Source organism: Ruditapes philippinarum, unplaced genomic scaffold (assembly GCF_026571515.1).
Source record: "Ruditapes philippinarum isolate M1 unplaced genomic scaffold, ASM2657151v2 ctg386_1_1_1_1, whole genome shotgun sequence".
Taxonomy (NCBI): Eukaryota; Metazoa; Mollusca; class Bivalvia; order Venerida; family Veneridae; genus Ruditapes; species Ruditapes philippinarum.
The window spans coordinates 136,909-159,031 of NW_026862271.1; the positions used below are offsets into that span (position 1 = coordinate 136,909).

Sequence of the window (22,123 nt, forward strand, 5' to 3'; positions counted from 1 at the left end):
ATACAGCGTGACTGTTTGTGCTTTATAAAGATAATAATAATAAAAATAAAATTTTCAGTGATAAGAAAAATATATTCAACTAAAACACGCTGATAATCATATTGAAACGTTCTATCCGAAATATGTGCTGTCCGAAATTTCTAAACATTATATTTCTGAGAGATAATCAGGTTGCGCTATAGAAAATTGATAAAGTCAAATTCACCAGTCTGAAGTCAGATGCGAATAATTTGTATCAAATAACAAATTTATTAGATTTACATAGAAAAATGAAAATATTACAGCATTTATTGCGATAAACTGAATTCGAAATGACACACCCACCTGAAGATTATACGAAGTGTCTTTCATTGATACTTATTCACAAGATGAAACCATTTGCATTTCGTTATAAAATAAAAAGACTCTGCCAATTTCCACATATCCATTGCTTTTCCGTGTAAGTTTTACTTTCTTACCGGCATACAAGTATTACCCAATATAGATTAGCAATGTTGTTGATATTTGTTTGTACCCGGAAGTGCAAAATATCGTGAAATCTCGCAAGTCACATGACGAGACTTACATACCCTATACCAGTTACTTAACGTTAAGTTTTTATAAACAAATAGGGGGGTACTTTATTTGTATTTTAGGGATATTTATATTCATCCTAAACAATTTCCAGTATCAACTGTTGGTTTATCGCCATTATTGCAATCAATCTTTTGGAATATATAGTCTAGTCACTTAAGCTCAATGAAAATGACAATGAAAAAAAGAGTATAGTGTCACTATATTAGAATGATAGAGAGGAGCTATCATGAGATGCTATATTTTCAGTGATCTCTGTACGGTGTAAGATGCCACAAATATCTCTAACAAGACTATATACTTTTAAAAAACGGTCAAGTATTTCAATTTCCATTCTTACAAATAAAAAAGGAACCAGATTAAAGATCCTGTATGTTTTGATCAAAGTGGTATACCACACTAGGTGAAATTATATATAATGTACATAATTATGCAAATTTTTAACAATTTTCAAACATCGAAGAATATGTAAAATATGTACTGCAAATATTTGTTGCATATCATATGTAATCATTAAAATATATGCATTCATTTCTAAACTTTATAGAAAATATTTTTATATTACCTCCCTTTATTTACATTAAATGTTGAATTCGGTCATATCTTTATAAATAATGTTTTTTGGAACATACAATATTGATAAATCTTCATTTGAACATCATATTTATGATCTAAAACCATAACAAAATTGTGTTACAGGATCTTTAAACTTTACTATGTAAGACTTAGATGTAAAATATCGTTTCATATAAAATGAAAAGGTTTGCATGTTCGACAATATAGTAAATAAACAATATATTAACGAATAAACGTGCATGATATCAGACGGACTTTCAAATAAACAGGAAACTGGGGGAAATCAGTGATTGACATATAAAGTTACATATTACATAGCTAAAATATTTTACTTAATAGGCGTAAAACATTAAAGAAATGTCAGGTTAGTTATACTTTGTTACATATAAATTTAAGAATTAAATAAATCAATTAAATATTTCCAATATTGAATTCCTGTAACAATTACTTTCGTTTGCTTAAAATGGAAAAGTTGTTAAATATATTTTTAATTAATTCAGTTGGCTTACTTTGTTCTTCTAAATGCAGATTTTAGACATAAAATGTCAGATAAAATATCTTCAAAAGGTTCAATCAAATCAGTTATTAAATAAATTGAAGGATATGTCCAAACATAGAAAATCAATTCTTGTGTATTATTTGGTTTGATAATTAAATTTTTTTTCTTCTTTTTAGTATATAATAATACCATGCTTAAGGATTTTCTATCGGTGGATTTATATATCACATACACGACTTGTTGTAAACATTAGATAGCCCATATGTGTTTGTATACTGAGAACATTTATCAATATAAGCATCATAAATTTTTTTCATGTACCTTCCTTAATTCATATGCTTTCCCAAAAACACTTTCAAGGTATTTTGTTTTCTTATTTTAAGTGCTTACATGTTGTACATATACATGAATTTTATTTTCACAACAGTTGCAGTTAAGGCCTACGTTTGGTCGGCTAGATAATTCATAATATTTTGCTCACCTCAAGAATGTCTAGTCTCGATTTGAATACTTAAAGAAGTTTAAAGAAAGTATATGTTTTAATTCTAGTACAAGAAGAAAAAGACATTCTCAAAGAAATGACGAGTGAAACAGGAGTACACGTACACGAAGGAATTGCGAATGAAAAAGAGGCATATAGGGACGTTGCGAGCGAAGAAACACAAGACAAAGAAGTAAGGATTTTAATTTCAATGTTTTTTTTTATTTACCTTATGATTTTTAATTATGATTGAAGACGATTTTCATGCAACAAAAGTACAATATAGGTAGTGGTTTTTTTGTTTAGATGGTATCTTGTTAAATTCTAGTCATGAGTACATAGTAGTATTTCCGATTTTTTCTTTATTAACATATAACTAACATAAATATTTGGCTCAAATTTTCAAAGTGAGGCATTTTATATGGACGCAAAGGTAGGACAAAGATTAAAGACGAGATAAGCAAATATGATAAATACTACTTTTGATACGTAATAGACAATAAGAAAATATTTTCGACATAATTATAGACATTTAAAAGTAGTTGATGCTATAAATGTAATTATATCCAAACATTAAAGGTTGATACACAGCCAAAATTGAACAAAGACAAACATGAAGAGAAACGATTTCATTTGACAAGAGAACAGGCAGAGATACTGGCCTGGGTTGTCATATGTTGCGGCTGCTTTCTTCTTGGATGCTGTGCTCTATCATTCGCATGTCAGGTATGTATATAATTATGCCGATCCAATAGTATGTACGACTAAGCCTCGTGTTTGTAAACTCTGAACCAGTTTGAACCGGAAATGATTAACCTTTGCCACCAGTACTGAGTCAGGAACATCCGTGCTAATATTGAAATCCTATTAATAGTATGCAAGGCAGTAAGCAGACGACGTCCTGCGTATAACAATTTGTCATTTTGGCAAACAAATGCTTAAAAGCGTTTGTATAAATCAAAGGAAAAATGATACATTAAACAACAGGCCGATTAGAAATAAATGCGCTCTGAGAATTTTTTTTCCTTTCAACCTATTTTCTGCAATTCTTTTGGCCATTCTTCATCATTTTTCAAAAATCCTATATTCCTATAAAGAATATCTTTCGGATGTCATACTGAAAGAAGCTATATTCCATGGTACAGTTTGGGATGGGAAAACACTTTAACATTGTTGCCATAGTACCAATCGTTTAAAGGATTATCAACACTAATAAATGTAGTAGTGAATTTTATTTACGATCATGATGATTATTTTAATCTTTTACTTTATTTATATTTTATAAAAACTGAAGTTCATTTTGTAACGATTCTATACAGCCATGCTTTGTCATAGTTATAAACTACGGCTTTTTGCCGCTTTTGACGTTCTTTAGGGATTCTATTTTTCTTTATTGTATTTAGTTTATATGAAATAATGTCATCAGCAGATAATTGTTTATTTTTATATATTACATGTATCTAATACCAAACTCAGATTGTTTTTTTTTTTACTTAACTAAGTAACTGTAAAAGCAGCAATAATTATCAATACTTCTACATTGTTACATATCACAGACACGCAAAGCTAATTCTCACTTTTTGTTACATCAAATATACTTGTCTTTAAACAAATGAAGAAAGATTTTTTAATACATATACTATGATATTTTTCAGGCAAAGGAAGCTGAAGATGATAACGAATATAAGAGAAGATTAATTTGGTCAACGAGGTGCGGGATTGCAAGTCTTATTGTCACTATTACAAGTTGGCCTTTAGTTGCTTTATTAATTTACTTTACTTAAATACTTGGCTGTTTGATACCTTATAAACTCTTTAAAGTTACTTAATTGGTTTAAGATTAAAGAAACCATGAACAACACATAAATTCCACGTATCATGTATTTGAAGTGATTGTCGAAACTACGGTCATTAAAACAGTCTGATTAACACAAAATTCTTTGTTTTTGGATATGCTGCGCATTAATGTAGCATATAATCTCCCTTAACACTAAGTGTTCTCATTTTAAATGCATAAATAAAGCAACACATATTTACTGAAAGACTTCCAACGTAAACAATAGCAGACATTATGCTCATTTTAAGCTGAATTGACTCAAACGATTGACTGATATAATGGCGATTGACAAACAGTTGATACTGTAAAATGTTAAGGATGAAATATAATTCTACCCCACTCTTTTTATAAATTCCGATGGAGTTTTACAGAAATTTGATTAAGCCATGTTAATTGTAAGGACATTTGGCAAAATATAAACTTATTTTTACTTTCTACTGTTCGCTGACTATATACCCGTGAAGGAGCATAATGTTATTCAATATGTTATTAATCATTTGCCCAAAATGACGCATTGTATGACTGTAGAGGTTTTTATTTGTTTGGGTCGTCGGACCAAACAAAAAACGGTAGCGAAACCGAAAGTAGTCCAAACTCCTCGAAGCGGTTACTTCCCTTTATATGTACACTAACGCCGAAAAATTAAGGGGAGATCACTGCGTAAAGATTGTCAAATGACAGACGCATAAATGTTAAAGCCTTCTCGGGTAAAAATAGTTCCCGATTGGTCGAAGATTTCTAATATTGTGTTATTCTTTATAGATATACATGCTTATATTAAGCTCCATGATTATTTACATCAGTGTTAAACAACAGGTTTAACGTGAAAATATATCGAAATTAATAAGGTTTTTTTTTTAAAGCCAAATAAACATTGAATTGAATACCAGTGTTGCAATTAGTCTTATTACCAATTTACTACAGTTATAACACTGGAAACAGCATTGGTGGCACAAAACAAACACTAACTGGTTAATAATATCACAACCTTCACCTTTCTTACATTCTGAGACCCAAACAAATTCAGCGCCTTCTGTGCTTTGATTTAGACTTAGGAACACAATGTAGCCATATTACACGGAAATTGCATATGACGGTCGTCAAAAAATCAATGGTTAAAGTAATGTCATAAATGGTTCAGGTAATGTCATAAATGGTTCAAGTAATGTCATAAATGGTTCAGATTATTTCATAAATTGTTCAGATAATGTCATAAATGGTTCAAGTAATGTCATAAATGGTTCATGTAATGTCATAAATTATTCAAGTAATGTCTTAACACATTACGTTATATACACGCCTTTTAACGCCTCCCCCCCCCCCTTTATGTTGTCTCAAATGGTGAAAAAATGCCTTATTTAGGCCCCCAACACTTGTTTTTGTTTGAGAAATGTTGTTAAAAAAGTGACCTCTTTTTCGGCGCGGCGCCCCAACCAATAGATACATCAGGGGCCAGAAGGATGTGCCCCCTTCTGTTTGGGGGGGGGGGGTTTGAAGGGGGGCGGACTCCCTCTCATCGCCAAGAAAATTTTGGACTTGTGAGAGGCTATAAATGACCCAAGATTGATCATAAGGTAACGTGTAACCAACGCTGAAAAGCATTTGACTCTATCTCAATCCATTGAGAAGTTGCAGCACTTTGAAATCAATTTTGATGGAAAAAATCATCGCAAAATAGTGATTTTTGGCAATTTTGAGATGTCCCCTCGTTGCCATGGTAACAGAAAATTTAAGTCTGAGCATGTTGTTGCAAGGGCAATGGTCCAGTCAACATTTGTGCCAAGTTTGATTAGTGTTGAAGCAGTTTTTATAGTATTATAGCAATTTGAACTTGTAACGAGAGACTTTTCAATGAAAACAGCCATTTTTCACAAAATGCTCATGAAGTAATGGGTTAAATGGTTTAGGTAATGTCATGTGGTGGTCACTGACCTAACCGAAATATAGTGGTGTTTGACCTTGGTAGACCATAGATTTACTATAATGGTGGCAGCGGTGATTCAATTCTAGCTGCGGCCTGTATTTTTAGACGCTACCAGTCTTCGGACCCACTTAGGTTTTTTTACCATTGTGGTTTCTAATTAGGATATTTGATACCGGTATCATTTTTTTTTCTCTTCTATTGTTGTTCCAAAACCTAGCAATTTTTGAAAGAAAATTGCAGAGGAATTTTTAAGAGTGATATTTTCACAATATTGCTTATTTTCAGGCAGAAAGAAGTGTGATATTTTTTTATATTGCATAATTCAAAGAGCGATATTCTTTCAATATTGCTTATAATAGTTACTGTAAGGCACAATATTATAGTATTGTGTAGGTGTGTGGAATAAAATAAATTTTATTTCGGAAATTGGTTTACAGTAACGGTGGTAAGTGGTACTTTGCACGACCTGTAATTGCCTGATATTTTTAATTATTTGAAATAAAAATATTGTAATAAGTAATTATAAATATGGCAATGGCGATAGATAGGTCAGACACAAAAGGCCCCCACACCAATAAATCTAAGGTTGCGATTAATTTTGCTTCTGAGGACGAGTTGGTTAAAATTCCGGGGGTTAGTAAGAGGGTTGCTGCTATTCTCCTATCCATAAGGGGGGCTGGCGGTGATATCACAGCCGACATATTGTCTGCAATATGTTGGAAAAAGTTTACGGGTGAGGAATTAGATATGATAGATTTTTCACCAAATGAGGCTTTGGAAGAATCCCCTAGGAAAGAGGAGGCTTTAGAGCATCATACTGAAGCTTCTAAAGGGGAAGGGTCCTTGGATAAGTCATTTAGGTCCTTGGATCAGTCATTTTCAGACTTTTCGGAACCAAAGCCTGGGGCAGTAAAGCCTGATGTGGCTAGAGGGTCAGCTGGGGTGAAAAGCACTGCAGTATTAGACTTTTGCAGCTTACTCCGATGAGGACAGCGGACGATGGACTACTGATAATTTTCAGGGGCTTTCTCAAAATAATAATACTGTATATAATTTATTATTACCCTTCCAGATTTTTTCCGCCTTTTTGATTGGATATTGATCACCCGAAAGAAATTTATATAACCGAGCCAGACGGGTAATATACACACTAAATTTCCCCGTTTGGTACCCAACGTTGTAAACAACATGCGCGGAGATGATGCGCGTACGGTTCGATTTTACGTGGTGTAAATTCCGATTTAAAAGCACTTTTTAACTGTCAAATGATAAATATTTACCAAAGTAGAGTTATGATACATATAACCATCAGTATCGAAAACAAATATGACCTTGTGAAAGCTTGATATTAATTACAAAAAAGTGCGTTCAATAGACTACTCCTTTTCTCTTGTTTACTTTTGTAAGGTACGGGAAAAATACGTCATGTATTTATGTGTCGTCATGTTGTGACGAAGAGGTATCCTAAAGGGAATCTTATTTCGACGTTTCATTTGAAACAGCAATGATTATTTAAAAAATCGTCTAAACTCGGCAGGGGAAGGGTAATAAAATTATTATTTTGGTTTTGGAGTGATATATGTGGATATATTACCTGTTAAGATAAAATATCACCCTCGCCTAACGGCTCGGGTGATATAAAACCTTAACAGGTAATATATCCACATATATCACTCCAAAACCAAAATAACATATAATGTTAAAGCGTAAGTCAATGATAATAAACAATCCAGTTTATAAATTTATGTTAATAGTTCAAACCAATTTCTTACCATCTGCAAACAAGTCCGGCACGTATTATAGTGTTACTTAATTAACAATTTTGTTGAATGTCTCCGCACCGAGCTTATAGGACGGTCAGACTTAAGTTGGGAAATTGCATGTTCCAGAGTCACCCTGTATGATTTTATATACCTATTATATTTTCTACATTTCGAAGCTCTTGGCCTCGTTTTCGCGACAGTCGGGCAGACGTATCTGTAATGTTGGGATACCTGTTAGGATATATCGTATCTCCTAGTATGTTTACCTTTTTTTGGGGGGGGGGGATCAAGTTCATCTCCTGGACTAATATTTGGGAAGCCACTCTCAACACGAACAATAATAACTCCTGTATTATCTGTATGGTACTGTACAATACAGTAAGGTTATGTAAGGTAAGGTAAAGTGCGGTACGGTAAGGTAATAATATTTATTTACTATATGCTAACTACAGCTATAAACACACACGCACACACGCACACGCACACACATATTTATATATATACCGTGTATTTTAAAGAATGAATTTTACAAACCCAGGGCAAGTGAAATAATGAAAATGATTTATATTCATTAAAATGGAAATAAATGTTAAAAATTATGTTTCGGCTATAGAAATAATACAACTCCTGAAAAATAAATGCGATAAAATATCCTAATATACAGTTTTATAAGAATACAATATTAGACTATAAAATAGTGACTGCTGTAAAAATGAATCAATGAAAATGTTTCGTTAAAATAACTTTTCCCTTTGTAGCGATTGACCAACAACCCGAAATTGCTCCAAGATCGGCAACCGTGGATCAACATGCCGGAGAGAACAACAATGGCAGGGGCAGGGGTTGAAAAAGGCCAATTGCAGCACTGATCAGAGAAAAACCAACTGACATACAACAAGTTCATCACAAAGAAAGTTCCCAAATTATTAAGAGAACTCGGAGTCAGCTCCGATGATGAAAAAAAATATATAAATGCACCATCTTAGATAAATTATGACAATAAAATGTCATATAAATAATAACGTGTTTTTGTCTTTAATACGCCCATGTATAGATGAAAAAGTTAAATGTTCTGAATTTTGACTCCTCTCAGTTTACAACCATTTTGAGAAATTCCCCGCAACATTTGTTCGTTATCAAATGTCCACTGTCCGCGTCAGAGTAAGCTGCAAAAGTCTATTTGTGCCTAGAGAAGGTAGACCTGTGATGGGTGGGGATAGCTGATTTTAGGTCTGTGCGGTCTCTATGGAAAGAACAGGGGACCACCTCATTGGGGGATAATGAATTTGAGCCATTATCTCATGGGGGATGGGAACTAGTTTATCCTGTAACAGCCAGGTCAAGACTATCGTTAGATAAAATGCCCACGAATTTAACATTTGATGGCAATGGCAGTTGGGAAGCTTTCATTTTTAAGTTTTCCAGATATGCTGAGATGTGCCAGTGGTCAAATGAGGATAAACTGTATGCGTTGTGCTGGACGTTAGAGGGCAAAGCTTTAGATTATTATGTAATTTTACATAAAAAAAAGTGCAATCGTATGCTTCTTTATACGATAAACTGGAGGCTCGGTTTGGTGACCAAATTTCACCATAGGCAGCTCAAGGGCAATTTTATCAAGCTTTTCAAAACCCAGGCGACTCTCTTGATGATTTTGCAGACAGGTTATGTGCCTTAGCCGATAAAGCCTTTCAGGGGGTGTGTGCCAAATTTATAACAAGTCAGGTTATAAGTAGGTTTTGCCATGGTTTATTAGACCAACAAGCTGGGTTCCATGTTTACATGCATGATCCATCCACGGTCGAACAAGCCATATTAGTGGTCCGTAAGTACCAACAGAGCCATGAGGCCATTTTTGGTAGGAGCAAACGCAGTGAAAGGTGTGAAGGAAAGAGGGTTTCTTCAGTCAGTACTGATAGTTATGAAGTTCATTCTGATGAAGATAACTCTTCTGTGACTTGGGAAACTGTGATGGAGGCTATTGAGAAACTTGAAGATAAGTTTGAGAAGGCTTTCACAGTTGACTAAGCTAAGGTCAAAGGGTAGCCCTAAAAGTTTATAAAATGCTTTTAGGTGTTTTAAGACTACAAGGTTGGGTCGAAATCATGTTTATTCTAATGTGTGGTTCTTCTAATCCCCAAGGGGGGAAGGGAATTGGATAGAATAAAATGTAGGATATCGATCTGGGGAAAATCAGGTTGTAATCATGGTGTTGGGATCCAGGGTGCCATGTAGGAAATCAACTTGAGGGAAATGCCTTGTAGTTGGAATAAGTCTTAGGGACTAAAAGCCTGCCTCTTACCAGTTAGTACTGGTGGGGTAAGAGTAGCAACAGGGAAAGCTCCGCCTCTAGCCGGTTAGTGATGGTGGGTGTGAGGGTAGCTGCAGAGAGGAACCGCCAGGGGGTAATTAAATTTATCTGGTGGTTAATCAGAGAAGAACTACCATGGGGTAATTTACTTTATCTGGTAGTTTAGCTGATTGCATACCATAGACTGATCACTCATATAAGGTGGTTTATTGTTTTTGGGAGCCACAAGGTACTTTGGCGGGATGGTTGAAGGATCTATCCCGGTGTAAGTTGCTGCAGCACAGATCAAATCGTAATCATGGTAAAATGATGTAATGTCTAGTACCATGTGGGAAATCGATTTGGGGCACAGAACAAATCGTAATCATGGTAAAATGATGTAATGTCTGGTACCATGTGGGAAATCGATTTGGGGTAAATTGCCTTGTGGTAGGTGTCAATTAGTATATGATGGCCCATGAATTGGGGGATCCTTTATTGACGATGTAGATGTGGTGCTATTGGTAAGTAAAAATCACTTGGGTCACTAAGGGTCTTGGGAAGCCTGCCAGGGAAGGAACCAAAATCTACGGGTTTCAGGTTAAAATCGCATCTGTCATTGAGTGTGTAACAATCAGTCTTGGTAATAAGGAACCTTGGGAACGAATCCCAGGAGTGTAAGCTCATTATCTAGGAATCATCTTAGTAATAATGAGTTGCGAGCTTATTGATGATTATGTTTCAAAAGGCCCTAGAGTCCATTCTGGTGTTATTTACAGAAATATGAGTCCCAGAACTGAGATGTTAGGTAACAATATAGTCACCATTAAGAGAAGGTTAGCTCCCCTCCCATATAGACAAGCAAGTTGCATCTGGTCAGTTAAGTTCACTGCTATGTAGGGGGTCACCAAGTACGCAGTTCCCGTCTCTTCTAAGCTAGATGACCTATAATGTCATTTGGTAGGTTGCTTGTTAGGCCGACAAGCAATTTATGACAGTTTGTATGGGATCTATTTAGATGCAGGCGTCTATTAATAGTGATCATTACAAATGTTAGTACAATATTGGATTGCGTGGTTGGGGGTTTCTTATGGCAGAAATAGAATGAGCATCTTGCAGAACTGAAGTAGTAATTGTCATGATGTTATCTGTTAGGTTTAGCTCTTGAAATAATGTCAGAGTTATAACAGTTATCAAAGGAAATGTGTTGTCTTTTTGGGGGGTAAGAAAATAAGACTGGAGATTTATGATTCAGTGTGGTTATTGTAATGTGGTATCACAGCTTGTGGGTGAAGGTTACTTCTTGTTGGTCATTGAATATAAATCTGAGTCTGGATTGTTTGTTGTCCAGATAAGGTCTTATATTGAGGATTGGGGTATAATCCTCAGGATGCTCATGCTGTTAAGCTGGTAGATGTGATAGGTGTTGCGGTAGTCTCTAAATATAGGCTGCATATCCTTGCATCTGAGTTTGAACCAGTGCATGAGTGGGTTAGAGTGTTTTGACAGTAGTAAGATATAAGTCTTCAGTTAATCAATTAGACCTGAAGGAGGTTTCTATGTTTGTTGGTGATTGTTAGAGACTAATGTTGGTTAATTCTTCTCAGGGTGCTACTGGTGACAATTCATTCTTATAAATTCTACAGTGGGCTGCTCAGGTGATTGAGTGAGTCGTAGAATTCTGCATAGTGGGCTGCTTAGGTGATTGAGTGAGTCGTAGAATTCTGCATAGTCGGCTGCTCAAGGAATTGAGTAAGTCCTAGTGGGGCTGCTCAGCTGATCAAGTCATAGCTGAGCTGCTCATGTGATTGGTTAATGATAATCACCTATTTGGTACGTGTACTAGAGCAGGGTACAGTACCAGTACTGGTAAGGATCCAGGAAATCATTCAATAGGCTCGTATTGAGTGCTGGATTAGATACTAGAAAGGTCTTATCTGGCAGCCAGCCTTTTCAAATAGGACGGGGAGGAGTGTGGTGGTCACTGACCTAACCGAAATATAGTGGTGTTTGACCTTGGTGAGATGGGACGTCCCAGTATTCCCTCAGTCCACTTCCTGGTTTCCTGTTGAATGGACAAGCAATAAACTGCTCAGATTAATCTATCTGATTACATCCGTGTGTCAAAGTATCCAAAGAACTTGAACATCTATGTAAGTTTGTTATACCATTATAGATTTACTATAAATGGTTCAGGTAATGTCATAAATGGTTCATGTAATGTCATAAATTATTCAAGTAATGTCTTAAATGTTTCAGGTAATGTCATAAATGGTTCAGATAATGTCATAAATGGTTTTTGTAATGTTAATATTTTATGTTCTATGTCACTGTGTATTTCCAAAACGTACGAAGTTAAAATACAATGTCATTCTTGAAAGGGGAGGTCCCTTGAGACCAATGGAAATAATAAATTTGGGTTTTATTGAATAGATTTATCACAAACAATGCCAAGCCTTTCCAGAGTGTAACATCTGTAACAACCCATGCACTGACTTTATAAAAAGTAGTCAACTTCAACACTTTTCGTTCTGGAATCAGTGATCCCGACGGATAAAAAAATAAAACAAAACCAAGATTGAAAAACAGGCATGTTTAAGGCTGCCACACAGCACTTGACAACTGCTGATGCTTGTATAAAAACTGGAAATATGAAAACCTCAAGGACATTGAGAAAAAACAGAGTTCAAAATCCGAGAATGTGACATACATTAGTAATAATACATTATAGTATTTAATATATATTCAAGAAGAAAAGAGCTATGAGCAACGTTGGGATTTTACATTGTCAAACAACGTTTCTGCTTCATTATTCGTTAAAATTGTTGTGACAAAATATCTGCACTAGTTTTAGAAATATCAACTTAATTTTACTTACCTCAGGTAATGCTGTTAGAACTTTTGGCCCAACCCTTTTGTATGTCCACTTGACTATGTTTATAAAATTGTGGAATTCTATATTGTAAGTATAATTTTAACATTAAATATTATTAAACTTTAAAATAAATATTAAAGCAAATGTAAATTTCAGGAAATTTCTAAACTAAAAAAGGAGCATGACTTTAACAAAGTGCATTACAGATTTGTAAAACTTGGCATGATGGACTAGTTTGAGGCACTCCATTGCATTTTTTGTTTCATGTATATGCTATAATTAAGCTCTGAATGGTATTCAAAGTACTGTCAATTTCATGACGTTTTCTTAGTGTACTGACCCTCATTTTTTAGAAGCTGTGCCTTTTCGACATTAAACGAAAAGCACTAGAAACGTACCGGGACAAGAGTAACAGGAAAGTAATTCTCAGATATCCCTCTTTAAACGTTGGGGGCGAAGTATAAAAAGGAAAATTAAATGTTTGAATTCGTTACTTCTGTCTTCCACTCGAGGCATGCACTTCGCAGAGAAAGCACAGGGCTTCGGCAAAAGATTCGACGGCGGAAAAGATAACTGAAACTTGTCTCCAGCGGCTAGCTGCCGATGTCCCAACTAATTCCAAGTGATGGGGGCCTTACAAAGTAGGCTTGGACGACGTAGAAAGTATGCTAGGGTGCGTGAGCCCCTAACACAGAGAGTGAATGCTGGGAAGGTAGGCCCTTTGGCATCAGCAGCCCTTTTAAGGGCTATTTTCTTTTCATATTGTCTCCGGTTACGGTACACTGAGGCTATCATCGCCGCTGTATAAACTATAAAGACCTAATTTTGGCTCAAAATTCATATCTGTGGCTATAATGATCGGTGTAATTTGAAGGTATATTATCGCCACTATGTGCTTTAAAACTAACCCTTTAAGGGCATGACTGGTGAGATGGCCGGATCAATACTCAACAGTGAAAGCTACCTCACTGGCAGATGGGCTGTCAAAAAGCCTAGAATACATATATACAACGAATTTGTTATTTTCGTTATGAAAGAATAACAAGATAAATGGCATCTCTTCTTTATTAAAGTCAATATTGCATAATATGAAAAAATGTCTATATCTTGAGAAGATGTTATGTGATCAAATAAAATGAAGGCATCTATCCATATAAAGGCAACTTGTTCGTGGTTTTATTTCTTGACTACATACACAGGATCTCCTATCTTTATATCACCTTCCGTCTCTACAGCAGTATGTAGGCCCATCACTGGCTTGAACGGACCATATGGTTCCATGCAACGGAATCTGTAACAGGAATAGTTCTTCATTTCAACAGAGATGTTTGGACTTAATAATGACTAATAGTTAAAAGAAACAAAATAAAACAATCATCTGATGAAATCCATAAAATATAATAGTATCTGTTGAATATTGAAAATACTTTATTGTTACATTCACAAAAAAGGTGAAAAGTAATCGTTTTTAAACATTAAAATGTCATGATAGGTTTAAATTGTAATACATGTATACATAATCAATTTATTATTATGTAAGTTAGTGTGATAATTTTACAGAAAATGGACCCCATTGGAAATAAGCTTTTAGCTTAATGGGCAATCCTAGGGTAACAGAGAACATACTCCATTAATTAATCTTATAATTATTTTTGTTGCAATTATGTGTGTGTTTTTATATATATGCAAGTTGACATATGTGATAATATTGTATGTGTTTATGTCTTTTCCCTGAATAAATCGATACGATATATTAAAAGAGACTAAAGGGAATGTCGTTTTACTTTTTCAGTTCCTCTAACGGTTGGTTGTCCTTGCTCCTTGTCCCAGTTTCAGGATTTACGGTGACGATAGCACACCTGTAAATGTAAATAATATATAACTGTTATGATTTATTAGCAACGCAACCATTTACAAAGATATAATGTCTTTATGACACTCACTGTAAGCAAAATAAGTATATTTGAAAAGATGTCAACGCAAGTTTATTCGAACACATACGAGCCGCGTCACGACAAAACCAACATAGTTGATTTGCGACAAGCATGGATCCAGACCAGCCTGCGCATCCGCGTAGTCTGATAAGGATCCATGCTGTTCGCTAACCAACTCTATTACAAGCAGAGGAACTGAAAGCGAGCAGCATGGACCCTGATCAGACTGCGCGGATGCGCAGACTGGTCTGGATCTAGGCTGGTCGCAAACGCACTATGTTGGTTTTGTCGAGACAGGGCTCGTATATATGCTAAAGCGTTCATGAATAAATTAGCAAAACATCTGAGAAATCATACAACGTTATACACGTTTCACATTTACACCAAAATCTGCAAAACGAAAGAAACGGAGAGATGACTTCTTGACTTGGCAGTATTTACAAAACTGCATTGTTATACGTTCCTTAAACGAATCGTAGAAAATTTGCTGCTTCGACTACAACGAATATAAATCATTTCTATAGAAAAAAAGCGTGTATCTTGTTGCATTATTTTACAAAAATTTAAAATCATTTGTCTCCAACAGAAATTTTATCTATGTTCTAATTAATGGTTAAACATTTCACCTTTATATATGATACAAAGAAATGCAATATTTCATATGAATAAAAAAATTGACGTCTCTTTAATAAGTACCTTGTACAGTTGTCAACAAATTTTGTTGATGCTTTGTCACCTATGTAGATAGTCTCCCAGTTTACCTAAATCACAATACCTCGTCTTAATAAAAACAGCTTTGAAAACAATAATCAAATACTAATTAAACCAACTAAATTGTTCCAGTCAGCTCAATTACAAATATGAGTGCAAAAATCAGTTATTTCACTAATTTGTGATATCGGTATTTCTGCAATACAATTATTCAACACTAATTGAAAATATTGTACTATCGCTTCTTTTTTACATTTGAAAATGATAAGTTATTGTATTCAACTTTTATAAAGGATTATAAGCAACTCATCGCATTTTAAAAAAGGGGAAATTCAAGCGTTAAATAATCGTCATATATATGTAAGTGAAAGCTACTTCATCAAACGGCTCGCTTCCTTCTATCATTATATTTGGTCGGAACTGTAATGAAGAAACTGGTTTATCCAAACGCTGGTTCAACACGTCCATTGAAGATTGACACATTATCATACATGGTACAAAATCTTGGAAAGCAACCTGCAACAGAATGAATGTATAATTATAATAGCAATAAACACACTTACGAAATCCTCTTTATTAATAAACTAACACAACTTTAGAATCTTGTAGGAAAATGCAGCGTGCTCTTTGATCTATCTTGAAGGATAGTCTTTTCATTTTCATTTACATGTTGTCAAAGACATTGCTAATTGTGCACAATCTTGTACCAATAAAACTGGTGACAAATACTTTCCACTTGTTCCAATAACGTCGTCTTTATTGAGGCAGTGTGGTGCATATATAATGTGATGCATTTGTTGAATTTTCAACAGCATTATGTACAGTAATTAGATATTCAGATGTTAAATTGGGTTTACCTTTTTCAAGATATTGTCACGTTTGTATAGTTTCTAATATGTATTTTTAAAGACATATCACCACTTACCTCGTCGTGTTTCCTAATTTGTGTGGGCCAATCTTTCAACACCTGATGAGACAGACGTTTTTCTAATGACGGTGCTGAGTGATGTAATCTCAAATTTTCCTTCCCAACAACTTTTGAAATCCATGCCGCAGCCTTATCACCACAATCTAAAGTAGACTGTTTCTGTTCTTTAACTCTGAAAGCGATACCTTTGAGGTTCAGTATAAGATTATAAGGAACTTACACCGGTGTAGCGTGAGATTCGTCAGACCCGTGAAAAATGTAAGATCTTACGAATCTCACGGGAGGGTCGTGAAAAATGTCAGACGTGAGAAACGTAAGACTATTTTAGTGGAGAACATTTCCTGTTGCAATTAAATTAAATACTGTCAATATTCCATTGCATCAATAAAGTAATGGTTAAAGCGAAGGAGTTTGACTGTTTTTACGAGTAAATAATAACAATTTTAATCAATGTTTCGGCTTTAAAATAGCCGCTCGGATGTTCATGATTTTCTACAAATTAATTTGGATTTTTATATTTTGCATAGATCTACTATGAAGTAAATATGAAGTAACTAATGGACCACTCCTTATGTTTTTAAAATAAAAACATACAATAGTGAATGTTGCTGTCCATCTATGAGTTTCTGGTACAGACAGGAATATCTAGCTACATCTACATCTACATTGTACGTCGGCGCAATCACACTTGATTATGACGCGACGGGTGGTGCTAGGTCAAGAAAAAGAAATAAACAAGAAATGATAGAAAGTTAGAAGAGGTTGGATAGTACAAAGGTAGAGATATAGACAAAAAGTATGGCCAGCTATATTTCGCCTCTTCAACCCAAACCTCTCCGGTTACGGTGGCCGCTGCCGGCACAGCCTTGGATATCACTAGTGGGTACTTGTAGCTGGGCCCATAAGGCGACTTAGAATGTGAGGGCTGATAGCCCCTGCTTGAAGGATACCAAGTCAGGGGCCTCTGCAACGGAGGCAGGTAAGCTGTTCCATATTGTGGCTGTGCGAGGGAAGAAGGAGTTCTTGTAGTACGATGTAGATGTTGATGGTAGATGGAACTTCTTGGAGTGGTCACTTCTAGTGCGGCTCGGGGCAGGGGTGAGATAATCTATGACTGGTATGTCCACAAGGTCATTGGTGATCTTGAACATCATGGTCAGCTGGGCTTTGGTCCGTCGTGACTCTAATGTCTCCCACTCCAAGTGTTGGATCATTGAGGATACGCTGCTTGTGTTGTGATAACGGTTCGTCACATATCTTGCAGCTCTCCTCTGGACCATCTCGAGCTTGCGTGTAAGGTCCTTGGTATAAGGGTTCCAGACGGTGGAGCAATATTCAAGGCCTGGTCGCACGAGTGACATGTAGGCTGTGCTCTTGACCTGTTCATTGTGGATGCGCAGGTTGCGTCGAAGGAAGCCGAGTGTACTGTTGCCCTTCTTTACGATCTTGTCAACATGTTGATTCCAGGAGAGGTTTCCAGACATATGGACTCCGAGGTACTTGGTTATCGAGTCTATCTCAAGTGTGTGGCCCTTCAAGGAGTACGGGTATATGATGGCGTTCCTCTTCCTGTGGACCCTGATTATGCTGCATTTCTCTGGGTGGAAACTCATGCCCCAGCGTTTCTCCCACAATGCCAGCTTCATCGGTCATCCTGCAAAATGTGGCAGTCCTCTTCAGTGGCGATTTCCCGGTATAACACACCAGCCTGGCCTTGGACGTGACATGAAGTGGCAGGTCGTTGATGAAGACTAGGAAGAGTATGGGCCCGAGCACGCTTCTCTGGGGGACTCCGCTGATAACGGGTGCTGGGTCGGACGTTGCTCCATCAACGACTACGCGCTGAGTGCGGCCTGTGAGAAATGCCTCAATCCACCTCAGGGTATGGTTTCTGATGCCATAATGATGGAGCTTAACAAGCAAGCGACTGTGTGGGACGCGGTCGAAGGCTTTGTTGAAGTCCAGTACAGCGAGGTCATGTTGTTTACGCCGGTCCATGGACTTGGTGAGCTTGGTGAGCTCGAGAGTAATTGTTTACATGGGGTGTAAGACAGGTTTTTTCTAGCACCGGTGTAAACAGTCAATAATCTTGTCTCATATGCAAGAATTATATTAATATTACATAATGTAACAATTACACATCCCCACTAGAAATGATCATGTTTGTGTGTTTGTTTTTTAATCAGCGACTTTATAACAGCTGAAAAAGCACTTGAATGTGTTTTATATGATGTGTGTGTGTCATAAGCACAAGCTTAGTGAAAGTACACAATATACATAACTTCATGCAGTATTATGGTAGATAAACTATCAAAATAGTTTATGTTTAATTCGTTTATCATATACGTGTACAGTATTGCCCAACAACATTGACCTGACACACTTGCATTTGACCATGTATAGTCGGTATATACCGTAAACGTTACAAACTACTTGTATTGTTAAAATGGTGTAGATTAAAAAACCCTCTCAGCGCAGTTGGTAAAGGGGTTTCACTTGAAGAATATAGACTTAACCTGGTAGGTGCCAATCCTATTTCAGCGGGTTTTTTATCTTAATTTTAAAATTGCCATTCTCTTAAAACTATTGAAGTCCTCTTTTGTGTGTACTATCTATGTAGTACTTTTAATAACTGCCTTTATTGCGTGTATTCGCTAAAGCTTATACAATTGCATAATGTGACAAAGAGAACCGTTGAAAGATAATGTAAAAAAAGATATAATTGTGTATAAAAACACCACTTAAAGGGAAGTCTAAAACCAGGTGTAGTAAAACTGTTTCAAATTTATTCTTGCAAGTAAATTAAAAAAACGCAACATTCAGTGGTGTTGGTAAGGAATCAAACCAGAGACCTTCAGATCGGTAGTCCGACATCGATACCAATACACCAGAGCACACTGACGAGTGAAGTTAGCAAATATATGATATATTCGATAGATGCTGGTCAGTGTTTATTCAAATGATCTTTACGAAAGTTAATGAAGTGCCAGGTTAATATTGTTTGACAATATCTACACAAATACTTACAAAATAGTGACTAAATTTTCCTGGTTGATATCCGGATGTATTGGTAACATAAGAGGTTCCACGTTTGGCGCATCAAGACGGAGATTTGTTCCCTCGACACTAGTTCGAATAAGTGTTAGGGTCGGAAGAAAACCAATGTTTTGTCTTTGTCCATTTCTAGTAACAACCCAGTGTCTGAAGTGGAAGACATTTGCACCAGTATATTTTACAATAACATATATGAGTATACAAGTCAGGGTTGGTCTCTCATATATATCATAAGTGATCAGCTGTGCTGGCTAGTTTAATTGTAATTAAATTGAAGTTCAGCAAGCCAGATTATATCTTTTAACATTTATAATTAATTTCATTTAGTGTAGTGTTCATCTGTAAGCAAAACACAAGTATGCATGATAACAAACAAAGTCATATGATAAAAACTCGGTGTTAATTGGAAATTACATGCATTTTGTGCATGCAACATTATTGTAAACATGTATATATATATACCATATTTATTTTTAAATTGCGTCATAAACGACACAGTTAGCGTGAAGAGGCTAGAATCCGATGCAACATGTATTTGTAAAATGTTTTACGTAGCTTAATACTATTTTGCTAAGGATGATAGCTTGTGTTAATTGGTAATTTTGAATTTATCTTTTATAATAATAAATGCTAAAGATGCAAATACACGCGTGTCGTCTATATTTAAATGTGTGTGTGTGTGTGTGTCAATTACTGTATCTTTGTATTACCCAGACCAATTAATTGCTAAGATTATGTTGTTGTTATATATAATGTAAATTGAATCTTACCTGTCACTTAATCCTTTAGTCATCAATCCATGTTTGGTAAGAGTGACATTTGTTATGTTTTGTAATTCCCTTGCAGATTTTAAAGGAAACACGTTGATTCGCGACACTTTACCAACATATACTTTTTGCCTTTTATAAGCTATCCAGGACAAAGCAGTTACTTTAAAAGTCGTACCGATACCGAGGGCTATTAGTACGTCCATTTCATTAGGTTTATTATTGAACTGACAACAAGAAGATCCCGCGATCAAATGGTATCTTTAAACCTACATGTATATTTTAGCCAACAATTGCAATCCTACTGAGCTACGGATGATTTCAAATGAGGTCAGTTATTTTAACAACGCTGTAATGTAACGTTCAGCGTTCTTACAGATTCGCTACATGGTTAAACGTTGATAAAATTAAGTTATTTCAAACATAAATGATGTAGGCTAGAGCCATGCATGATGACACTTACATTATTCGTGAAAAGTACTTTATTTCATAATATTAGTTTTAGGTTATACGTACACCAAACAAAGTTCTACAACGATGAATATCCCGTCCCTTCTATACAAACGATAACTTAACTAACAGACTGTAATTAAACAAAACAAAAGTACATGTATATATGACTGGCTGAGCATTCTGAACTATAAAAAACAGGATATATATGTAGAGTGCAGATCAAGTTGAGGAACATGGGTCTTTGTGAATTTAAAGATATACTATGCTCAAATTTGATTTTTAAAAATATTAATAATTGCTACACAGTCTCTTTGTATGTATAAAATGAACATGTTTCGACTTCATTTAAAGTAGATATGTTATGTTTTGAACTCGACACACAATAGGTGGTCACAATATAAATATATAGTGTCATTAAAAAACTGGCAGTTTTTTTAAGAAAAGACCAACTTCACTTGACTTTTAATAGGGAATGCAGATTCCCATACATAGTCTATTCATTATTTTATTCAAATTAAACATATTCAGTAAGAATTTCATGGCCATTATCAAGGCTTTGAACGAAACGAAACATGGATTTCAATACATTTCTAAGATAAAATAATTTTACCCAAAGATGAGCATAGTATATCTTTAAGGGTCTGTTTATCATATTGTTTACAGACGATTATTTATTTTACTTGAAACTAAATATATCGTCTGCAAAATAATAAAATGACGGTAAAATTTCGGGACGGAATATAGCGATGTTATTGATCTGGATCACTTAGATGAAAATAAAGCGTTTATTACAATTGGAATATTTCATAAATTTGCAAAATCGTTTTATTTTAATGCTAGTACGTTCTTTAGATATGTTCATAAATGTGTATTTATACGAGGGTTTATTTTGACATATTGTATAAGTTTGTCGTATTTGTTTGCTTATCCCTTTATCACCAGTGAATTTTATTTTGATGAACTGACAGTTTTTCGGATAATAAAAAAATTGGATGAAAGTAACCCAGTTTCCAGCAATAGTCTTAATTGTGAAGACCCTTTTATTATTTTTTTTCTCAAAAGCATCCTGGCATCTAATTATAGCTAAAATATAGAACCAGTCCAAGATTTTCAAAAATCCATGTTATCTAAGGATTTCGATTTTTCTCAATTTTTTATATTTAGACAATTTTATATTGATTGATTCTAATGTGATTTCAGTTGAATTATACACAAAAAATTACATACATGTAACTTGTTATCTAAGAGTGCTTCAGCCCTCGTAGGGCTGCAGCTCCTCTCAGAGTCAGAGGTTCTGCATAAATAATTATAATTCACTTCATCATAAAGATCATTGACACACGGCTAAGAAAATAGGCCAAATTTTGTATATATGACATGGTTAGGAGTTTAAGAAACAATAAAATAAGCACAAGAGGTTGATATACATTTATACAAAACAGAAACTTGTAACAAATT

At 35.1% G+C, this 22,123-nt stretch overlaps 2 protein-coding genes across 2 annotated transcripts; one reads left to right on the forward strand and one right to left on the reverse strand.

Moving 5' to 3' along the window:
- The first annotated feature begins 1,357 nt into the window (after positions 1 to 1,357).
- Positions 1,358 to 4,065, forward strand: LOC132718507 (uncharacterized). The gene is made up of 4 exons (XM_060702208.1): positions 1,358 to 1,513; positions 2,198 to 2,322; positions 2,709 to 2,855; positions 3,785 to 4,065. Exons 1-4 carry the CDS (start codon positions 1,507 to 1,509, stop codon positions 3,911 to 3,913), a joined length of 408 nt encoding a protein of 135 aa, XP_060558191.1. The 5' UTR covers positions 1,358 to 1,506; the 3' UTR covers positions 3,914 to 4,065.
- A 9,804-nt stretch (positions 4,066 to 13,869) lies between these two features.
- Positions 13,870 to 20,750, reverse strand: LOC132718508 (mitochondrial amidoxime-reducing component 1-like). Its single transcript, XM_060702209.1, has 7 exons — positions 20,216 to 20,750; positions 19,419 to 19,592; positions 16,389 to 16,563; positions 15,839 to 15,979; positions 15,449 to 15,513; positions 14,603 to 14,677; positions 13,870 to 14,109 (listed from the first exon to the last, which is right to left on the reverse strand). The coding sequence occupies exons 1-7, from the start codon at positions 20,416 to 20,418 to the stop codon at positions 13,995 to 13,997; spliced, it is 948 nt and encodes a 315-aa protein (XP_060558192.1). The 5' UTR covers positions 20,419 to 20,750; the 3' UTR covers positions 13,870 to 13,994.
- Positions 20,751 to 22,123: the final 1,373 nt, after the last annotated feature.